This window comes from Schistocerca gregaria, chromosome 6, assembly GCF_023897955.1.
Source record: "Schistocerca gregaria isolate iqSchGreg1 chromosome 6, iqSchGreg1.2, whole genome shotgun sequence".
Lineage (NCBI taxonomy): Eukaryota > Metazoa > Arthropoda > Insecta > Orthoptera > Acrididae > Schistocerca > Schistocerca gregaria.
The window spans coordinates 31,669,086-31,689,002 of record NC_064925.1 but is presented as its reverse complement, the minus strand read 5'-3'; the positions used below and the strand labels follow the sequence as shown (position 1 = coordinate 31,689,002).

General features: G+C 45.6%; 1 protein-coding gene across 2 annotated transcripts in view; it reads right to left on the bottom strand.

Annotated features, from left to right (window-relative positions):
* The window catches only part of LOC126278208 (derlin-1), a 109,468-nt gene extending 92,001 nt beyond the window's left edge, over positions 1-17,467 (bottom strand). The window contains exons 1-2 of one of the 2 annotated variants that reach the window (XM_049978140.1): positions 16,505-17,467; positions 16,230-16,406 (exon numbers count right to left, since the gene is read on the bottom strand). In XM_049978140.1, coding sequence (XP_049834097.1) covers positions 16,230-16,382 — 153 coding nt within the window. In that variant the 5' untranslated portion in view covers positions 16,383-16,406; positions 16,505-17,467. Of the gene's footprint in view, positions 1-16,229; positions 16,424-16,504 lie in introns of both variants that reach the window. The other variant, XM_049978139.1, reaches the window with a different exon arrangement.
* Between the last annotated feature and the right edge of the window lie 2,450 nt (positions 17,468-19,917).

The following is a 19,917-nucleotide window of genomic DNA, read 5'->3' as shown; positions in this document are numbered from 1 at the left end:
TGTGTCTTAATTTACCAGACAATTAGTAAAGATAAGGGCTGAATTTCGTAACAAAATTGAAAATTTTAACTGTAACTCTGTATTGCTTAACAGGGAACAGTGACAAACATTTGAAGTTATGGGACAGTGGTCTTTATATAGACATTTTGAAATCATTTGCAGTTCCATTAAACTCTGAAATTTTTTTTTTTTTTTTAAATTGGAAGTATTAACTGCGAAATCTATTGCAAATTTTGTCTTAGTAATTTAGACCAATGTTGAGGATGTTATAAAGTGCGAAAAACTTTGTTTAGTTGAGAATGAAACAGACAATTCTTTTATCGCTAGGTCTTAATTCGATAAATCAACCAAAAGGTGAGGTTTGAGATTTCAATAGTATTTTTAGCTAAAGCTAAATGGACTCCTAATTTCTATAACCACTGATTTTGTAATCTCTCTTCGGAAGAGAATATTTTTACCTGGAAATTACGAGGACTGAACACGTAAGCTATGATATAATCATCAGCTGACATGAATGGCTTCAAAATTTGACACATCCAAGCAGTGAGTACAAAAAAAAAAAACTGTCGGCAAATGATGTAATGTGCTAGTAACAGTTTAAAACCATCGTCATTTTCATCTGCCTTGGCTCAAGAGCAGCGAAATATAATTGTTTCTATACATGTATATTCATCATTTAATACTATTACATTGAATTTTATTTTTTAAAATAGCGTTTTCAATCTCACGAGATCCGAGCCTCTATTGTGTGTGCTCCGGAGTGCCAATGCTTTCCAGTTTGGAATGGTTTGATTTAGAGTAGGTATAGAGCATTTCCTGCGATTTAAGAAGTCAAAAGTAGTTAAGTTGTCACAGAAATGGCAGCATAACAATAACTATGTCATTACATACCATAATTCTAAGTACTACTGTCTATTACTATTAATTACTCATTCAAAACTTAAATATAAGCAGATGAGGAACTTCCAGATGCCGATTAATTGCTGCGGATGTGGGTGCGGATGCGGATTGCACTTTCTTATCCGTGCAGACCTCTAATTATAGGATTCAGCTTGGTGGGGGTTGAAACACAGGGGCTTTCTTCAACTCGTGGTTTGTGCTGGAGACAGGCAGCAGGATATGAAGAGGATGCGGATGCCGATGTTGCCACAAAGAGTGTCGTGAAGTGTTCGTCAAGAACTGATAGATCGGTACACAGAGCACTCTTGTAGGATACGACCCTGGAAAGTTGATTGTCGCTAGCAGCCCAGAAGACTACAGAGCTTTGACCAAACCTATGATGAAGAAGCATAATGCCCACGGAGGAAACAGTGATTCCACCATTCCTTTTTACTGTGCTTAATAAGGGTGCGAGCCTTCGCACAACTTTAGGGTGAATCAAACTGCAGGCCCCCTCCAGATGCTATCCTGGGAACGGCCTGGTTTCGACAGAATGCCCAATAAGCATGTAATATTGGAGAATGGTCATCATGGAAATGTGTTTCCTGAAGAGCCAGACAGAAGGCAGAATAAAAGAAAACAAGTCTCATTTCCAGAAGGTGACAGTAATATCCGTTGCAGTTCCACTGGATTCTCCTGTCGTGCAAGTCTTCATTAGACAAAGAAGCCAAGGGGAGGTCATGTCACTGGGTTAGTAATAGTAACTGAAGTGGATGGCATGGCTCCAGTACATAAGATGTCAGACTCATGTTGTGAAGGGGGAGATGGCACATCTGGTGGCCCAGAGAGGGAGGGGGGCTGTTAGGCTGGTGGGATTGTCCTGGGACTTATGTTTCTTCTTCTTGTCCTTTAGAGGTTGAGGACAGAAAGGCACAGAGGGAGAGTAGGCTTTCACAAGATCTAGAACCAAAAGGGAGTGGACAACCTTGGGGTGCATTGGCCGAGTTGTGGGAGCAGGCCACCAGCCTGAGAGGTGCCGGAGGCAGGTGTCAGCAGAGCTCTGTCACTGGCAGGCGCTGAAGAAGGGGGCAGTTCTTTGGCCAGGGAGGGGTAGTTATAGCTGGAAGGGAGGGTATGGGAACCACAGCGGAGGGGGACACGAGAGGGGAACAGGGCTAGCACAAGGAAGAGGTAGGAAGGGGAAAGGATGCAACAGAGGCAAAAGTACAGGAAATCAACACTGGGTGGGTATGGTCATATTTTTGATAGGCCTCAGCGTAAGATAGACAATCCACGGAGTTGTACTCTTGGCTCTTCTTTTCTTTTTTGTAAACTGGAAATCTGGTGAGCGTGTAGATTGGCATTCACATCAGTTGACACACAAAGGTGGCAGTACACAAGAGCTTCCGGCATAGAGTGGGTGGCCACAGACGCCACACTGAGTCCACTGTACAGTGGAAAGACATATGCCCAAAATACAAGCACTAAAAGCATCTCATGGATGGTGGGATGTACAGATTCATGTTGCATCAGGAACACATAACCTTGACCTATGGGAGGGTTCCCATTCAAAAACCAGAACAAGCACCAATATTGGGGAGGTTGTCTTAACAACACTTTTGCACACACTGAACAAAATGAACACCATGTCGCTCCAGGTTAGCCAAGAGATCCTCATCAGTTTACAGGATGAGGCCCACTTCCTGGACCATACTCAGACTGGTAAGGTGTAATAGACACCAGGAAATTGCAAAGATGATCACAAGAAAGAAGAGCTGCAGATTGGGTGGCAGAAGCTTCAAATAACAGGGAACCTGACCGGATCGTCCTAAGACACTCCACTTCACGAAACTGGGCTTGGATATTTTCCCAAAAAAATAGTGGCTTTGTGAAAGTTAGTGTGTACCCCATCTGTCCTAGTACAGACCAGGTAGCGAGGAAAGTGTTTCTCTCCAAGCCAGCGAGCCTGGCCCTTCTCCCAGCTGTAGCCAGGGCAAAGAAGGTCGCTGGGTCATAAACAGCATTCAGTGATCCATTACCACCAGACGAGATGGCCATAGGAGAATGGGCAGATGTTTGGAGCTTGATACACTTCATGTGCAAAGCATATGCCCTGATACCACACACTCCAATCAGGGGCTCTCCCCATGGGTGCCACCCAGCCACAGCAAGGGCTGGAATGACAAGGAATCACTTCTAGGCATACATGGGGAGGCAACAAGTCCGATATCAGTAGTGCGAGTCCTGTGTTGTCGAGGGATTCAGCCATATGGGTACATAAGAGCACCACACAGCTGGCTGGTGACCTAGCAGGACAGAGGAGGCACTATGGCAGGGAAGGAAGAGGGGAGAGGGGAGAGAAAGGGGACCAGGTAGAGGAATCTATGCCGTACATGTTATGGAGAGAGTTCTTCCCCAAATGGCTCACACTAAAGACAGAAAATTTATAAGTGGAGGTTAATCTCCGAGGGAGGGCCAAAACACTAAAAAGGTTGAAACAGAATGGGCAAGAGGAACAAAATTGTAACGAATAGAGGGAACCTGGTGGATATCCAGGTTGAAATAAATAAGAACGCACAGTGTGGAAGGAGAGAGGAGAGGGCAGTGGCCAGGAGTGAGGATGGAAAGGGAGGGCCACAGTGAAGGAAATGCAGCCAGGGAAGGAAGAATGGGCTACAATAACTAAGGACCCATGTGTGCTATGCACCAACCCACAAAAGAACTGTGAACCCCCTAAGGGGGCAATGTTGCTGGGCCATTGGTCCCTCGTTCCAATTAAAATAATTCCACAAGAGAGGGAGTAAAGTAATCAAGACATACAAAAAACAGCTGGGAGAAAGGAGAAAACCACAAGAATGACAGAAGGGCAACAAACACTAAAATAGACCAAATCAGACAACAAAACCACAGAAGAGATCAAAACAAGAGAGCAGATTACAATGGCTGGCTGACCATGAGAACAAAAAGCATCACATTAAAACCTCCACCCTAAAAGCACTAGGGTGGAGGACAGAGGGATAAAGGATATGCGCTAAAACTTAAATCAATTGATAAAACCCACCCTGATGAACAAAACATAAAAATAAAGCTGCTAATGAAGCATTGCCACCCAACACCAAAGGTAGGGTGCTGGGAAAGTAATAGGTCCACCGCAGAGTGGTGGAAAGTGGGCAGTCCAGCAAGAGGATGACAACCGTCATTTGTGAGCCACAGTGACACCAAGGTGGGTCCTCGTAACGGAGGACGTAACCATGTGTTGGCCACGTATGGCCAATGCAGAGCCAACGGAGGACAACTGGTCCCCTGAGCGAGGACCGCATGGAAGACACCCACACATTTATGGTCTCCTTAACTACACCAAGTTTGTTGTGCGAACTGTTATGCCACTCCATCTTCCAAAGCCTAAAAACCCTGTTGTGTAAGACAGAAATCATGTCAGTTTCGGAGACGCCCATCTCCAGAAGCAGTTTCCTCGTAGTCAGTCTGACCAGCCTGTCGGCAAATTTGTTGCCTGGGATTACGACATGTCCTGGGGTCCACACAAACACCACTGAACGATGGGACTCTTCCAGGGCACAGATGAGCGCCTGGATGGATGCTACCAAAGGATGGCAAGGGTAGTATCGATTGATAAGTTTTAGGCTGCTACAGAGTCAGTACACAGGAGAAATGACTCGCCAGGGCACAAGTGGATGTGCTCAAGAGCACGAGATATGGCCGCCAGCTCTACCACGCATACACTGTGGCAAGGAAATGAAGTCACCAGGTCGTGTCGTATGCTTTATGTAAGTCAAAAAAGACGGCAACCAGGTGTTGGCATGTGGAAATACTGTTTGGATGGCAGACTCGAGGGACACGAGATTATCAGTGGTAGAGTGGCCCTGGCAGAAGCTACCCTGACATGGAGCCAGTAGCCCACGTGACTCCAGGACACAACCCAACCGCCAACACACCATACGTTCAAGCAGCTTACAAAGAAATTTGGTGAGGCTCATGGGCTGGCAGCTATCCACCAGGTTTGAGCACCGTAATGACGGTGCCCTCCTGCCATTGCGACGGAAAGACCCATCGCACCAGATCCGGTTGAAGATGACGAGGAGATGTCCCTTGTAGTCATATGAGAGATAATTAATCATCTGACTGTGTATCCAATCCGGCCCAGGAGCTGTGTCAGGGCAATGTGCAAGGATGCTGAGGAGCTCCCACTCTGTAAATGGGGCGTTATAGGGTTCACTGTGGCATGTAGTGAACAAGAGGACTTTCCTTACCATCCGCCATTTGAGGGTTCGAAAGGCTGGGGGGGTAGTTTTCCGACACAGAGGCTCGAGCATAGTGCTTAGCAAAGTGCTCAGCAATCACATTTGTGTCGGTAGATAACATGCCATTTATGATAATGCCAGGGATACCTGATGGGGTCTGGTACCCAGAAAGATGTCTGATCTTCGTCCAGACTTGGGAAGGTGATGTATGGCACCCAGTGGTTGACACATACCTCTCTCAACACTCCTGTTTCCATTGTTTAGTAAGCTGGCAAACAAGGGCACAGAGCTGCTTTAAGGCTATTAGGTGCTCTAGGGAAGAGTGCCGCTTATGTCGCTGTAGAGCTTGCCGATGCTCTTTAATTGCCCCAGCGACTTCCAGCAACCACTAAGGGACTGTTTTTTGCTGAGGGCACCCTAAATATGAACAAGGAAGTGTGTTTTCCACCGCAGATACGATTGTTGTAGTGACCTGCTCGACAACAACATGATGGCACCATGTGGCGGAGATTCAGCGGTGACAGCAAAAGAAAGGCTTCCCGGTCTACCTTGTTTAAAGCCCATCTGTGCAGGCATCCATGGGCATGGCACCGGGTTAGTGACAGTGTGCCATGTGCAACACTGAAATGTGTGGGGGCACCTGTATTTAAGAGGCAGAGGTCAAGTTGTGACAGTAAATTTTTGACCTCCCTACCTCTGCCAGTAAGCATGGAGCCACCCCACAAGTGGTTACGGTTGTTCAAATCGACCTAAAGTAGGAAAGGTTTAGGGAGTTGATCAATCAGTGCAGCCAATACGTTCAGGGGTACTGCACCATCTGGAGGAAGATATCCATTGCAGACAGTTATTTCCTGTGTCATTCTTATCCTGGCAGCCACAGCTTCAAGAGGACCTTAAAGGGGCACAGGTTCACTACAGACTGAGTTCAGGACATAGACAAAAACTCCACCTGACACTATAATAGTCACTATGGTTCCTGTAATATACCCTTATAGCCACAAAGGGAAGGGGTCCACATTGCCAGGAACGAAGTTTCCTGGAGGGCAATGCAAAAATCAGGTGTAAAGCTTACAGTTGCTACAACTCAGCCAAGTAGCGAGAAAAAAAAACTGCCACATTTCCACTGGAGGATTATGTGATTGTGAGACTGGGAAGGCATGACACATTCATTCAATGAGGCAGTCTACACCTCAGGGACACCTGCGGCCATATGAGTATCTGTGAGATCGACATCCATTGTGTCTGAGGGCCCAGTGAGATCTAGGTTCTCAGCGGACACCAGAATCTTCACCTTATCCTCAGACATAGAGCTTGTAGGTGGTGGTGGTGGTGGTGGTGGTGGTGGTGTGGGAGCCACTGCAATGCCTTGGTTCTTTGGGGTCCTTTTTCATTTCTGGTTTCTCTCGCTGCTCCTTAGGTTTGTCTGGCTGGGAGGGCTTCACTGATTCAGCTTCAGGGACTGAAGAGGGCCGTGAAGCCCTACGACCAGCTACTGTCATAGCTTTAGCCACTGGAAAGAACCTGAGAAGGGAGTTACCCAAGGGATCCCTTCCTATCGAGAGGAGCCAAAGAAGACTTACATTTCTTCAGCTGAGAAGTGAGGACTGACGTCTCTGATGGTTGGGAGGGGGGGGGGGTGGAGGGGGGGGAGGTTTCCTCCTGGAATAGGTTGTGCAGGAGCAGCGGGGAGGGAAGTGCCACACCATCAAGGGAACAGGTGGAGTCTGACAGCTCGGAGCCAACTGTATGCTGTGGAACAGAAGATGGTAGAACTGTTGTCGTAACAGCAGCATAGGCTGACGTCATATGCACAGGATGTAGCCTCTCATATTTTCTCTTAGCCTCAGTGTAGGTCAGTCAGTCCAGGGTCTTGTATTCCATTACTTTTCTTGCTTTATGGAGAACCCTGCAGTCTGGCGAGTAAGGCAAATGGTGCTCTCCAGTTGACAGATGGGAGGTCGGGCACATGGAGTATTGGGATTTTTTTTTTTCTTTTTTCTTAGGGTGCAAAACTGCTATGGTCATTTGCGCCCTGTCTGTGACTTATGAAAAGGTAAAAAACGAAAATGGAAACCAGCAGCAATGGGAATGAAACTCAAAAAAATGGAGAAACTAAAAGCAGAAGGAAAGCTTAAAAAACCATTACAGAAAGGGGTTGGTTGTCCCCAAAAAGAGCTTCAAATGACTGACATCTCACTGGCACTAATAAACTCAAGAAAGCGATCGGCTGAGTGCGTGTCATCTGCTAAAATGGACGATATTTCAGGCGAAAGCTGTAGATGGGTGTGTAACGGAATAAAATAGGGGCACTCCAGTAAAATGTGTCTTACCGTCCACAGCTGAGAGCAGTGGGGACAGAGTGGGGGAGGATCGCCGCTTAAAAGATGTCGATGGCTAAAAAGACAGTGCCCTATCCGGAGTCTAGTTAAAATTACCTCCTCCCGACGACTATATCGGCCGCCTCATTTCCACAGATACCAACGTGTCCTGGGATCCAGAGGAACGCCACCGAGACGCCCCCCAAGTGGAGGCAGTCCTGAATCCAATGGACCAGAGGGTGGACAGGGTAGAGAGCTTGGAGACTGAGGAGAGAGCTGAGAGAATCTGAACAGGTAACATACTGTATCCACTGATGGTGATGGACAGCCTGGAGAACAGTGTAAAGCTCCACAGTATAAATCGAACACTAGCCGGGAAGCCGAAATCAATTTGGGGTGTCGCCAACAATATAGGCACTCCCTACACCAAACGATGTTTTTGAGCCATCAGTGTAAATAAATGTGGCTTCCTTCATTTGTGCACATAGAGCAGAAAATGTGCAATGATAAACAAGTCAAGGGGTACCATCCTTGGGAAACTGACAAAGGTCACGGAGCAGGCAGGTCCAGGGACAGAGCCAAGGCGGTGCTGTACCCCAAGTTGTCAAGAAAGTTTTAGGAAAGTGGAAGGAAAGAGAATGGAGCAGCTGACGGAAGTGGACTCCTGGTGGTAGAAGGGAGGAAGGGCGGCCTGCATACCCTAAATCCAGGGAGGCGTCGAAAAAAATATCATGGGCCGGATTAGCAGGCATGGCTAGCATAACGACTTAGGACAGCTCGCCGATTGGACAGTGGAGGTTCAGCAGTCTCAGCATGAAGGCTGTCCACAGGGCTGGTGTAAAAAGCTCCAGACACTAAATGTAATCCACGGTGGTGGATAGAGGCGAGACGCCGAAGAATAGACAGCTGAACAGAGGAGTAAACTATGCTTCCATAGTCCAATTTCGAGCGCACTAAGGCGCGATAGGGGCTGTGAAGGACCACTCGGTCCGATCCCCAGGATGTGCCATTCAGGACACGGAGAGTGTTGAGGGATCGCAGACAGCGAGCCGAAAGATAGGAAACGTGGGAGGACCAGCACAGTTTGCTGTGAAACATAAGGCCCAAGAATTTAGCAACGTCCAAAAACGGAAGGTTGACAAGTCCTAGATGTATGGAAGGTGGAAGAAACTCCGTACGACACCAAAAATTAACACAAACGGTCATACTGGGAGAAAAGCGGAAGCCTGTTTCGATGCTCCAAGAGTGGAGGCAATTTAGACAACCTTGAAGACGTCGTTCAAGAAGGCTGGTCCATTGAGAACTGTAGTAGATAGCAAAATCGTCCACAAAGAGGGAGCCCGAGTCATCAGGAAGGAGACAATCCATAATTGGATTTATGGAAATGGCGAACAGTACAACACTTAGCATGGAGCCCTGCAGTACCCCATTTTCTTGGGAGAAAGTACAGGAGAGAGTAGTGTCCACCCGCACTTTCAATGTGCGCTCTGCCATAAATTCGCGAAGAAATAGTGGCAGCCGACCGCGAAAGCCCCAAGAGAACAGTGTACGGAGGATGCCTGTCCTCCAACAGGTATCGTATGCTCTCTCCAGATCAAAAAATATTGCTACTGTTTGGCATTTCCGGAGCAAATTTTTCATGATATAAGTGGAGAGAACAACAAGATGGTCAACTGCAGAACGATGCTTTTGGAAACAGTATTGGGCAGGTGTTAAGCAACCAAGCTAAATGGCAATACACCATATGCTCCAAAACCTTACAAACACTACTCTTGAGAGGAATGGGGCGATAGCTAGAGGGGAGATGTTTGTCCTTTCCAGGTTTCGGACCAGGAACAACGATAGCTTCCCGCCATCGTCTGGGAAAAGAACTGAAAGTCCAAATTCGATTATAAAGGCGAAGGAGGTAACGCAGACTATGGGTTGATAAATGCAGCAACATTTGGATGTGGATACCATCCGGTCCTGGGGCGGAGGAGCCAGAAGAAGAGAGTGCATGTTGGAGTTCCCGCATGGAGAAAACAGTATTGTAGCTTTCGCTATTTTGAGGAGAAAGCAAGAGGTTGCACTTCCACTGCACGTTTCTTCGGGAGAACCGCTGGCGGGTAATTTGAAGAGCTCAAAATCTCAGCAAAGTGTTGACCCAATGAGTTAGAAATTGCGACGGGGTCCACTAACTTATCATGCGCGACGGTGAGCCCAGAGACCGGGGGTAAACTAGGCACGACTGATAACCGTCGAATCCGACTCCAAACTTCCGAGGAGGGAGTGAAGTAGTTAAATGAGCTAGTGAAGAAGTCCCAGCTTGCCTTCTTGCTATCGTGGATGACGCGACGGCATCGCACATGGAACTGCTTATAGCGGATACAGTTGGCCAATGTAGGATGGTGTATGAAAACGCGAAGAGCACATAGCTCACGTATTGCGTCACGGCATGCCTCGTTCCACCAAGGAACTAGGGGGTGCCAGGGCAATTCGGTTGTGCGAGGTATTGAACGTTCCGCAGCTGTAAGAATAACGTCTGTAATGTGAGTGACCTCATTGTCGACACTAGGAAAGTGACAGTCATCGAATGTCGCTAGAGACGAAAAAAGTATCCAATCGGCTTTGGCAAACTTCCAGCGTCTCGGGCGCATATATGGCAGTTGTGTCTGCAAACGAAGGACACATGGAAAGTGGTCACTCAAGTGTGTATCAGCAAGGGCGAACCATTCAAAGCGCCGAGCTAGAGGAACAGTACCAACCGAAAGGTCCAAATGAGAGAAATTTGTCGTGGAGGCAGACAAAAATGTAGGGTCCCCAGTGTTGAGGCTAACAAGATCTGCTTGGTGGAAGATGTCTAGCAATAGTGAGCCACACGGACAAGGATGAGGAGATCCCCAAAGCAGGTGGTGGGCACTGAAGTCCCCAACCAGCAAATGAGGGAGTGGAAGCTGACCAAGAAGATGAAGGAGATCAGCTTGTGCCATTGATGTGGACGATGGAATATATACAGTACAAAGAGAGAAGGTGTATCCAGAAAGGGAAAGACGGACAGCGACTGCTTGGAAGTGTTTAAGGGGATTGGGTGATAGTGGAGAGTATTATGGAGAAGAATCATGTGTCCTCCATGTGCTGTAGTGCCTTCAACAGAGGGGAGATCAAATCTGACTGACTCAAAATGGGGGGGAAACAAAGTGGTCGTGGGAACGAAGTTTTGTTTCCTGAAGACAGAAAATGACAGGCGAGTAGGATCGTAAGAGGCTCATCAGTTCATCCCGATTGGCTCGAATGCTGTGGATTTTCCAATGGATAATGAACATAGGGTGGACAGAAAATGAAAGAATGTAACCAAGGTTACAGTCAACTCAATGACTGGTCAGAGCTTGTGAATGACAGCGTGGACCGACAGCATGGAACGACACTCAGCCGAAGGAAGAAGATCCTGATCCATAGGTTGTTCAGGAGCAGCGGCCAGCGATCGGCCGCCAGCAGTGCGCCTCGGCGACACAGAAGATGGCCAAGGGCAGTTAGCGCCAGGTTGTGCTGTAGATGAGACACGCCATGGCAGAGAAGGAGAGGAACCGGGTTTCTTATTAGCCTTCTTGGAAACATGATGTTTAGATGAAGGAGGAACAGATGGTTGTGAATTTGGGGTACGTAAAAAATCTTCACAAGTATGCTCTTTTTTGGAAGTCCACGTGTCTGACTTTTGGGATCGAAATTTAGCAGAACCTGATGAAGGGTGAGCCATAGAGTGAGCAGGCGAAAGTGGGGAGGTTGAACGGACGATCTTTGCGCTGGCCGATCTGACGACCATGTCACTAAAGGTGAGATTACAAGTCAGCGTGGCCATCTCCTTTGTTGGCCGAGAAGAGGCAAGGACAGTGCTGTATTTTCATGTCTGAGGCACAGTGGGCTTTCGACTGGCGAATAATTTTCGAGCAGCAAAGGTAGACACCTTTTCCTTCACTCTGATTTTCTGAATGAGCTTTTCATCTTTAAAAATGGGGCAATCTCGAGAGGAAGCAGCGTGGTCACGCATACAGTTGATGCAACGAGGGGATGGAGGTGGACAAGCACCCTCATGGGCATCCTTGCCACACGTAACACATTTGGTCCGGTTGGAACAGGACTGGCTGGTATGATTGAACCGCTGGCACCGATAGCAATGCGTAGGGTTTGGGACGTAGGGGCGAACGGAAATTATCACACAGCTCGCTTTTATTTTGGATGTGCGTTGAACTCTGTCAAATGCCAAGAAGACAGTACAGGTTGGAACGATGTTCGTGTCAACCCTTTTCATAACTCTATGAACAGCCGTTACGCCCTGGTAAGACAGGTAGTGTTGAGTTTCCTCGTCAGACAATCCGTGTATAAACGACTCCACGTGAGGAATTTAAAGTGCGGTGCGCTTCCACCCGGACAGGGAAGGCGTGGAGCAATGAAGTACGCAGCAATTTTTGTGGCTGGAGGGCACTGACTGTTTCTAACAACAAGGTGCCATTTCGTAATCTGGAACAAGACTTCACAGGCCCTGCAATTGTGTTGACACCTTTCTGAATGACGAAAGGGTTGACCGTGGAGAAGTCGTGACCTTCGTCAGACCGAGGAACAAGGAACTGTGGCAACGAGGGAAGAACTGTCTGTGGCTGAGACTCAGTGAACTTACTCTTGTGAGCAGACATAGTGGAAGATGAGGAAACCATTGCGGAAGAATACCCCATGATTACTGGTGTATCTGATGGCGCGCTCCTTCCTTGTGGGGGCCCACTCTGAGAGCACTCCCGCCTTAGGTGATTGTTCACACCTCAGGTCACACCTCCCAAGAAACGGACGGAGGGACCAATCGGCACTTTCGGAAGGTATCAGCTCAGGTAATCAACCCTCCCTGGGCCTGGCCGTTACCAGGGGGTACGTATGTGTCCTACCTGTCTACCCGGGCCGGGAAATAACGCGTTACCCCGTCACCGGCTATGCATGAAAATGTGTGGGTTGGCCTTCAGATACGCACAGGGAGGAAGAAAGACAAAGGGAAATACAAAGAATGGGAAAGGAAAGAAGAGAGGTCTCAAACGCCGCAGCGGAGAAAGGGGTAAAGAAGAGGTAAGGAAAAGAGAAGGACAAAGGAAGGACGAAGACTTGCAAGCAAATGAAATGTCACACTTTCAAGCGTCCATCTCCGGACGTAGGCACAAAACATACTCCCAGAGGGGGAGAAAGGGAAGGAAAGAGGCGTAGGTGAGGGGTGGGGGGGGGAGGGGTGGCACGAAGACGGGGGATGGGGAAGGATGTGGAAAAGGAAGGTATGCAGCCCGGAAAGGAAGGAGGGCCACATTAGCTCGGGGTCCGTGTTCGCTACGCATGTATCCATCCATAAAAGAGTTGTGGATCCCCTGGGGGGTATTGGGATGTGAAGGACATGATCCCGACAGGTGACGCTGGAAGTACAGGAGAAAGACATACGGCCAAACTTCCAGCACTTACTGCATTGCATAGTGAGAGGGATATATGGCTTTACATCACAGCGGCAGACCATCACCTTGACCTTCTCAGGTAATTTGTCACCCTCAAAAACCAAGATGAAGACACCGGTGGCAACCTGATTATCCCTCGGGCCCCAGTGGATGCGCTGGATGAAATGGACTTCTCGCCGCTCTAAATTGGCCTGCAGCTCATCTTCAGACTGCAAAAGAAGGTCCCTGGACCATATTTAAGCTCTTATGGTGGGTGTGATCGAAACAGTTTGTCACATGCGAGTAATAACCACGACTGTGCAGAGGATGCTGTTTTGATCAAGACCGACCATGACCGAATTTTGGACAAGCCCTTCACCACCCGAAACTTGTCCTCTAAATGGTCCACAAAAAACTAGGTTTCATTGAAAAGAAAGATTCCCAATCAATTCTCATACATACAGGGTACTGGGGTTAATAAGGTTCGTTGCCATCCTTAGCCTAGCATTTCTCCCATTATGTGGTCAGGAGGAGGGGGAGGGAACGATTTGGTGTCACATTTCTTAGCATTGAAGTTAGACATTGTCCGCTTAGAGAAGACTGCTGGTGTTTGACCACCAGCAAGAGATGACGAACTACACTTCATGGCGTGTCATCTGCCCTGATGCCATCCACTCCAATCAGGGGCCCTCCCCATGGGTGCCACCCAGTTGCAGCAAAGGCCATCTGGCAGGTTAGCCATTGGTGGGAGTGGGTATATACTCCTTGGCATATGTGGGTAGTTAACGGCACAGGCATCAGCAGAGCGATCCCTGTGTTGTCAGGAGGCTACAACCAAAAGGGTACATGGTGGCCACACAACAATGGACTGGCTAACATGCTGGATATCAGGTGCAAATGAGCTAAGAAGTCCATTATCGTCAACAACGCAGAAAGCAAACTGCACAGAGGATGGAGAAAAATGCAGCCAGGAGGGTGAACGCATCCAACAGCTGCAGAATGAGAGGGAGTGCAGATCCACGTTGATGAAGGATCTCAGAGCATGATGGACACTATGCACCATTTAAGGCACCCTTCCCCAATTGGCTCGTTCTTAGGGAAAATTTTGAAAAATGGAGGTGAAATCCTACAGGGGACCATCACATGAACGCCGAAATGTGAGACACTACTTTTAGTTGTCTCTTACGACAGGCAGGAATACCTCGGGCCTTTTCTAACCGCCGGAGCCGAGGAAGGGAAGGGGGGGGGGGGGGCTATCATTGAGTCAACAAGGGAACATGTAGAGGTTGTATGCTGCAGAGTCCTATATCCTACAATGTATGGTGAACAGCATGCTCCAAAACACTTGTACCAGCACTGTACTCTGTCATCTGACCTACAAAAAACTGCCATCCATTCTGCTTTACTGAACAAGCAAGCCTCTGGTCTCCATGTTCTGTGCATAGGTGTAGGCCTCTGACACCCAGTCAGCTTTTGGTTGTGATTTGTCCTTGAAACCACTTTCCATAGACACACACAACAGCATCATGAGAACGGCCAACCAGCTTTGCTGTTTCTAGGTTGCTCCTTCACAGACACTGGCCTATGACAAACTGCCATTTGTCAGAATCTCCTGCGTCGGTGATTTCTCCATTCGAGTCCTTTATCAATACTAGGATGAAAGCCCACTTCGTTCTGCTCCTACTATAAATGTTTCTTACTGTGCCTCATGCTCACAATAGCACCAGGCAGTATTCACTCTTAGGGTGTGCAGTGGGCCTGAAGTTTTGGCTTATCAGTGTATTATTGACAGTGACATTGGAAAACAGCAGAAATTGTGCAAATTGAACAAAGCTCCAAAGCCCAATGGAGAACCTGTCACAGTCTATACACAATCTAAAGATCAGTTACCTCCCCCCCCCCCCCCTTTTGACCAGTAAATTACGATAAATGCCTTAGGAAGGGTGGGTTGGGGTGGGGGGAGGGACTGCAGCAAATACCTGGAGGGAGGTAGAGGCATCTACAAGTCTACCATCCAATATCCTTCACATGTTTTTGTTGTACAATCTCAAATTATAAACTGAGCTGAAACACAAAGAGGCATCTCTAACAGAATGAGCACCCCATGGCAAGCAGCATCAATTCAGGAAACTTAAGTCTTTCAAGACCCAACTTGAGCTTTTCTTACAGGAGATCTTGAATGGATCAGGGCAATCAATGTATGCAGTACTTCTTGACTTAAACAAAATAATGGACTATATGCCACACAGACAATTATTAACACAAGTGCAATGATACATGTTATCAAAAACATTTGTGATTGGAGTAAATTTCTTGGCACAGAAGGCACACTGTTTTCTTGGACAGAGTGTCATCACAAAATGGAGAAATAACTTCAAGTATACGCCAGGGAAGAGAATTGCTACCCTTGCTGTTCATGTTGTACACTGCTGACCCTGCAGTCAATATTGACAGTAACCACACACATTTTGTAGCCGCAGTTGTCTTTAATGGAGTACTGTCTAAAGGTGCAATATTCAGTCAGATTATAATAATAATTCAGAGTGCTGTATGGACTGGCAACTTGTTTTAAACATAAGAAAATGTACAAATGCGCACTCTGCAAAACACTGAAAAGTTGGATAAGAGGAATATTCATTACAAGTGATGCAGCAAATGTGCTACAGATGCCACAAACAACATGCCTATAACATATCTGTGGCAATTATCTGGAACATCTAAACTCAGCTATGGCAACTAACAACAAAAATGTTAATATGTGCACCAAAAGGTGAAGCCATAGCAGCCGTTACAAATACATCAGTAGTCAAAGCACATGACATATCAAATATTGCTCAGTATAACATATTCCGCAATATCATTCATCACTCAAGACACAAGTTCTGTTATTAATTCTGAGGAAATGGCGTTTATTAATATGCCTTGTTTGAGTTACATATGTCTGTGCTAAAAACTTACTGTTCCCCTCCACCAAATGACAAAAGAAACACCTTAATCCCACTAAACTGACCAGAAATCTTACAGAGAATAAAATCAATATCCATAATGTGCTCTGAACTAAACCGGTCACATTCAGCTTAACTGAAGTATTCGATACCGCTTTTTCATCTGATACACTGTCACGTTCTACACTTATGCCTACTTTGGGCTACGCTGTAGATAGTCTCAACGCAACACAACCCATATTTCAATTGGAATAAGGATGCAAGAAGTGTGTGTGTGTTCTCTTACTCTTAGTGCACACTGCAGGATAGGAGGAATACAGAACACACTAAACAGCTTATGAATGCTCCAAGTAACAAACCAACTATGCAAGATACATATTTGATGTTCCAAACCTGGAATCGGTGGATGAAAGGTTCGTAAAGTAAGGCGAGATAAATGCCTCTCAGCAATCCAAAGCGTCCCAGAAGAGAGAACGCCGTTGTCAGTGTCATCCACCATCTCGTGAAGACTGGTAATGAATAGAACCAGTTACTTAAATCACTCATTCTTCTTCGCAGCCAGGTACCCGTCTGAAACGCAGAAACCACTATTATATCGCGTGCACGATTTTTCCGACCTATTATCTACAAAGTATATAATCATACAGTTCGCTGGCATTTCACATTACCTTCAAAATAATTAAATGCCTTCAAGTAATCCCATTGGCGTTGGACCCTCCAAACTTATTTTATTCAGCTCTCATCACCGTGGCGTTTATTTAGGAATAAGTAGACAAAGAATACTCATGTCATGAAACTTCCATATCTGGACTGATTATTGGAGTGCACACTGTCACACGAATTATTTGTAGACACGTGTCATATTATACACTACACAGTACACACAACTTTAACCAACCCAACTCAAACAGCTTAGCAGTGCATGACTAGATTCTTTCTCAGACCTTTGGCTAATATCGACTAGTTCACCTATCGACTACATCATCTGGTTTTACGAGTGCTGTCGGGGCCTACACACAATCAGTATTTATTGAAAATACTAGTTTTCAATCCTTCAATATATTTAAGCGACCTCACAGTATCAATAACATTGCCAAAGTTGTCAGTTGACAACATGATTTTACAAATTTAAGTTGCCAAACAGTCAAAAGAAAGCTATGGCACAGACATGTCTGCGAGTTATAGCTTGCAAGAAACAGAAAACAACGAAGGAGAGGAAATGGGTCCGAGACTGGTTGAGAAAAGGAGCGATCAGTCACATGTTAATTCATTGACAGATACAAATCACGAACCCGAAAGATTTCATAAATTATTTTCCGATGAGTTCTGCATCGTGCGGCAAATTATTTGTGATAAATATGTTAATGAGAGAGGCAGTCGCTTTCCACTACAAGTAACTCCGAAATGTCAAGTGACAGAAAGGCCATTCCAATGCCCAAGTTTTAGTACTGTAATATCAGTGAGCTTAATTTGTAACATTCTATGGAAAACTGTGAAGCAATTGTATCTGCCTGTTCATGCAGTTAACGTAAACCTTTGTGATAATTTCGAGAAACTGACATCCATTTCGCAGACCTCTTGGTAGTCGATGTACATATAGAGTCGTATGAATTAAACAGAGAATATACTTTATACTCAGATGTTCGGAGAAAGTTCTCCGGTTGGCATGAATAAAGCGAGTCTGAGAATATACTTCACCCGAGTATGTTCTCAGTGTGGGTTGAAGGGTGGGGGAAGTCGCTCAAAGCAAGGTATATTCTCCGATTTCGTATGAATAAAGCCAAAGAAGTTTCTCACAAGCGGAGAACAATCTCTGTTTTTGTGAGTGAGCTCCATAGCATACTTCGAGCTGAGTGAGTTGTGTTGTGTTGTGTTGTGATTAAGCGTTACCGAGTGTTTTTAGCGAAAATGGCGGAATTTATGTTTCTTGAAAGGCAAAAAAAGATACACGTAGTACGCAGGAACACAAAAGAAAGGAACTGTAGAAGTTTGTATAGATTTAACAGTCAAAACATTAACTGGCTGGCCAATCACTTTTTTCCGGAAAATTGCGAAAGAAGAGGAGGCACCCTTTCCAATGAATGCAAAATCAAAATATTTTTGCGCTATTTAGCGGATCCAGGCTTTCAGATAGGCGTAGGAGAAGATTTGGGAGTACACCAGACTACAGTATCAGTAACATTTTCGTATGTTCTGCAACAGGTCAACAGGAAAGCACCGTTGTGGATCAGATTTCCGAGAAATATTAACGAACTTGAAACAGCGAAAGTTAAATGGCAATCGAGATGCAAGTTTCCATGTGCGATAGGGGTCCTAGATTGCACTCACATACCTATAATGAAACCTTCTTCACATGTAGATGAATACGTCAATCGAAAGGGCTTTCCATCTATAAACGTGCAGGCGACGTGTGACAACAGTGAAATGTTTACGAGCGTTGATGCTTCATGGCCAGGGTCTGTGCATGACGCTAGGATATGGAGAAACTCCGATGTCTGTCGTATATTACGTGAGAATCAGTGCAACGAACTAATTTTAGGAGACGAAGGATATGGCATTGCACCGTGGTTAATGACACCATTTCAAAATCCAGAAACACCTGATGAGAGGGCATACAACAGACTTCACTCTAAGGAAAGGGTGATAATCGAACGGTGCTTTGGACAGGTGAAAAGGCGTTTCCCAGTTCTGCAAAATAAGATAAGGCTTGCCCAAACAAAAATCCCCAGTGTGATAGTAGCCTGTTTTGTTTTGCACAACGTAGCAAAACATGTAGGGGATGAGGATTTTGAGACACCTTGTGATGACGACAACACTCTTCCAGTACTGGGAGAAGAGGAAGCAGCAAACGTACGTGTACGTGGAACAAATAGGAGACGGGAAATTGTAAATGTAATACGACAACTGTAATGTATGGGTGTCTGCCCAAACATTGAAACCCAATTTGATATTTTCTGTAATTACAGTAATTATTCCCTCATGAAAATAAAGCACAGTGCTCTGATGTTATTTAATGAAATGCTGTTTAGTGTTGTTTTTTTTTCATTCCCTATCATCGATTTTACTTTCAACAAAAATTGTTTAACATGTAACTATTCAAACTGGAACAGAGATACTACTGTAAATAGCTTTGGACACAACAGATTAACATGAATTGCTGGAACCTTACTGTAATTTCTGTACTGTAACTTCAGAACATTGATGGCACAAGTTTTTATTTTACTTTACCAAAATTGTTCCAAGGATGTGGTGAAGGTATTTGCCACGTGCTACAGTGAATAAGTGCACACCTGTCTAACATGCCGCATTTAAAATACAAACAAGTTACTCTTTTTGCTTTACTTTACCAGAAACTGTTTCAAGGATGTGGTGAAGATATTTGCCAGGTGCTAGAGTAAATAAAGTGCACAACAGTCTAACATGCAGCATTTAAAATACAAACAAGTTACCGTTTTTGCGTTACTGTACCAAAAGTTAGTGGTGAAGGTATTTGCCAGATGCTACAGTAAAACAAGTTATTCTTTTTGCTTTACTTTACCAGAAATTGTTTCAAGGGTGTGGTGAAGATACGGCCCATACACAACAATATAAGTGCATACACTTTTTTAACATTTCAGATTGGATTATATTACTCTTATTGTTTCATTGAAAAGACATTTTTACTGAATAATTTTTGTAAGAGGATATGGAATATGGTAAATGAGGAATGAAAATGAACATTCACTTTAAAAAGATGTTTTTATTAATAAAATTCGTTATGTAAATAAGACACTACACAATGTTTTATTGTTTATCTTCTTCGCGCATCAGTTGCTGCTGCTTTCGTTTGAGTATGTCCAATTGATACAATAGCACCAGCCTTTGCAGCTCTGGAGTAGAGAAATACGTGTCTCATTAGTTTCCATGCTTAAACTCCGACGTTTAAGCACACTCTCATCCCCCGAAGCAGGCGATTGTGAAGGTATGACGACTTCGGGGCCCACGAGATCCATATGGTCAGGTGGAACAATTAGTGGTAGCTGCAAAACTGACTCTTGTTCTGTGTCAGCTACCTCCAAATTCCTTGGTGAAGTGATGACAG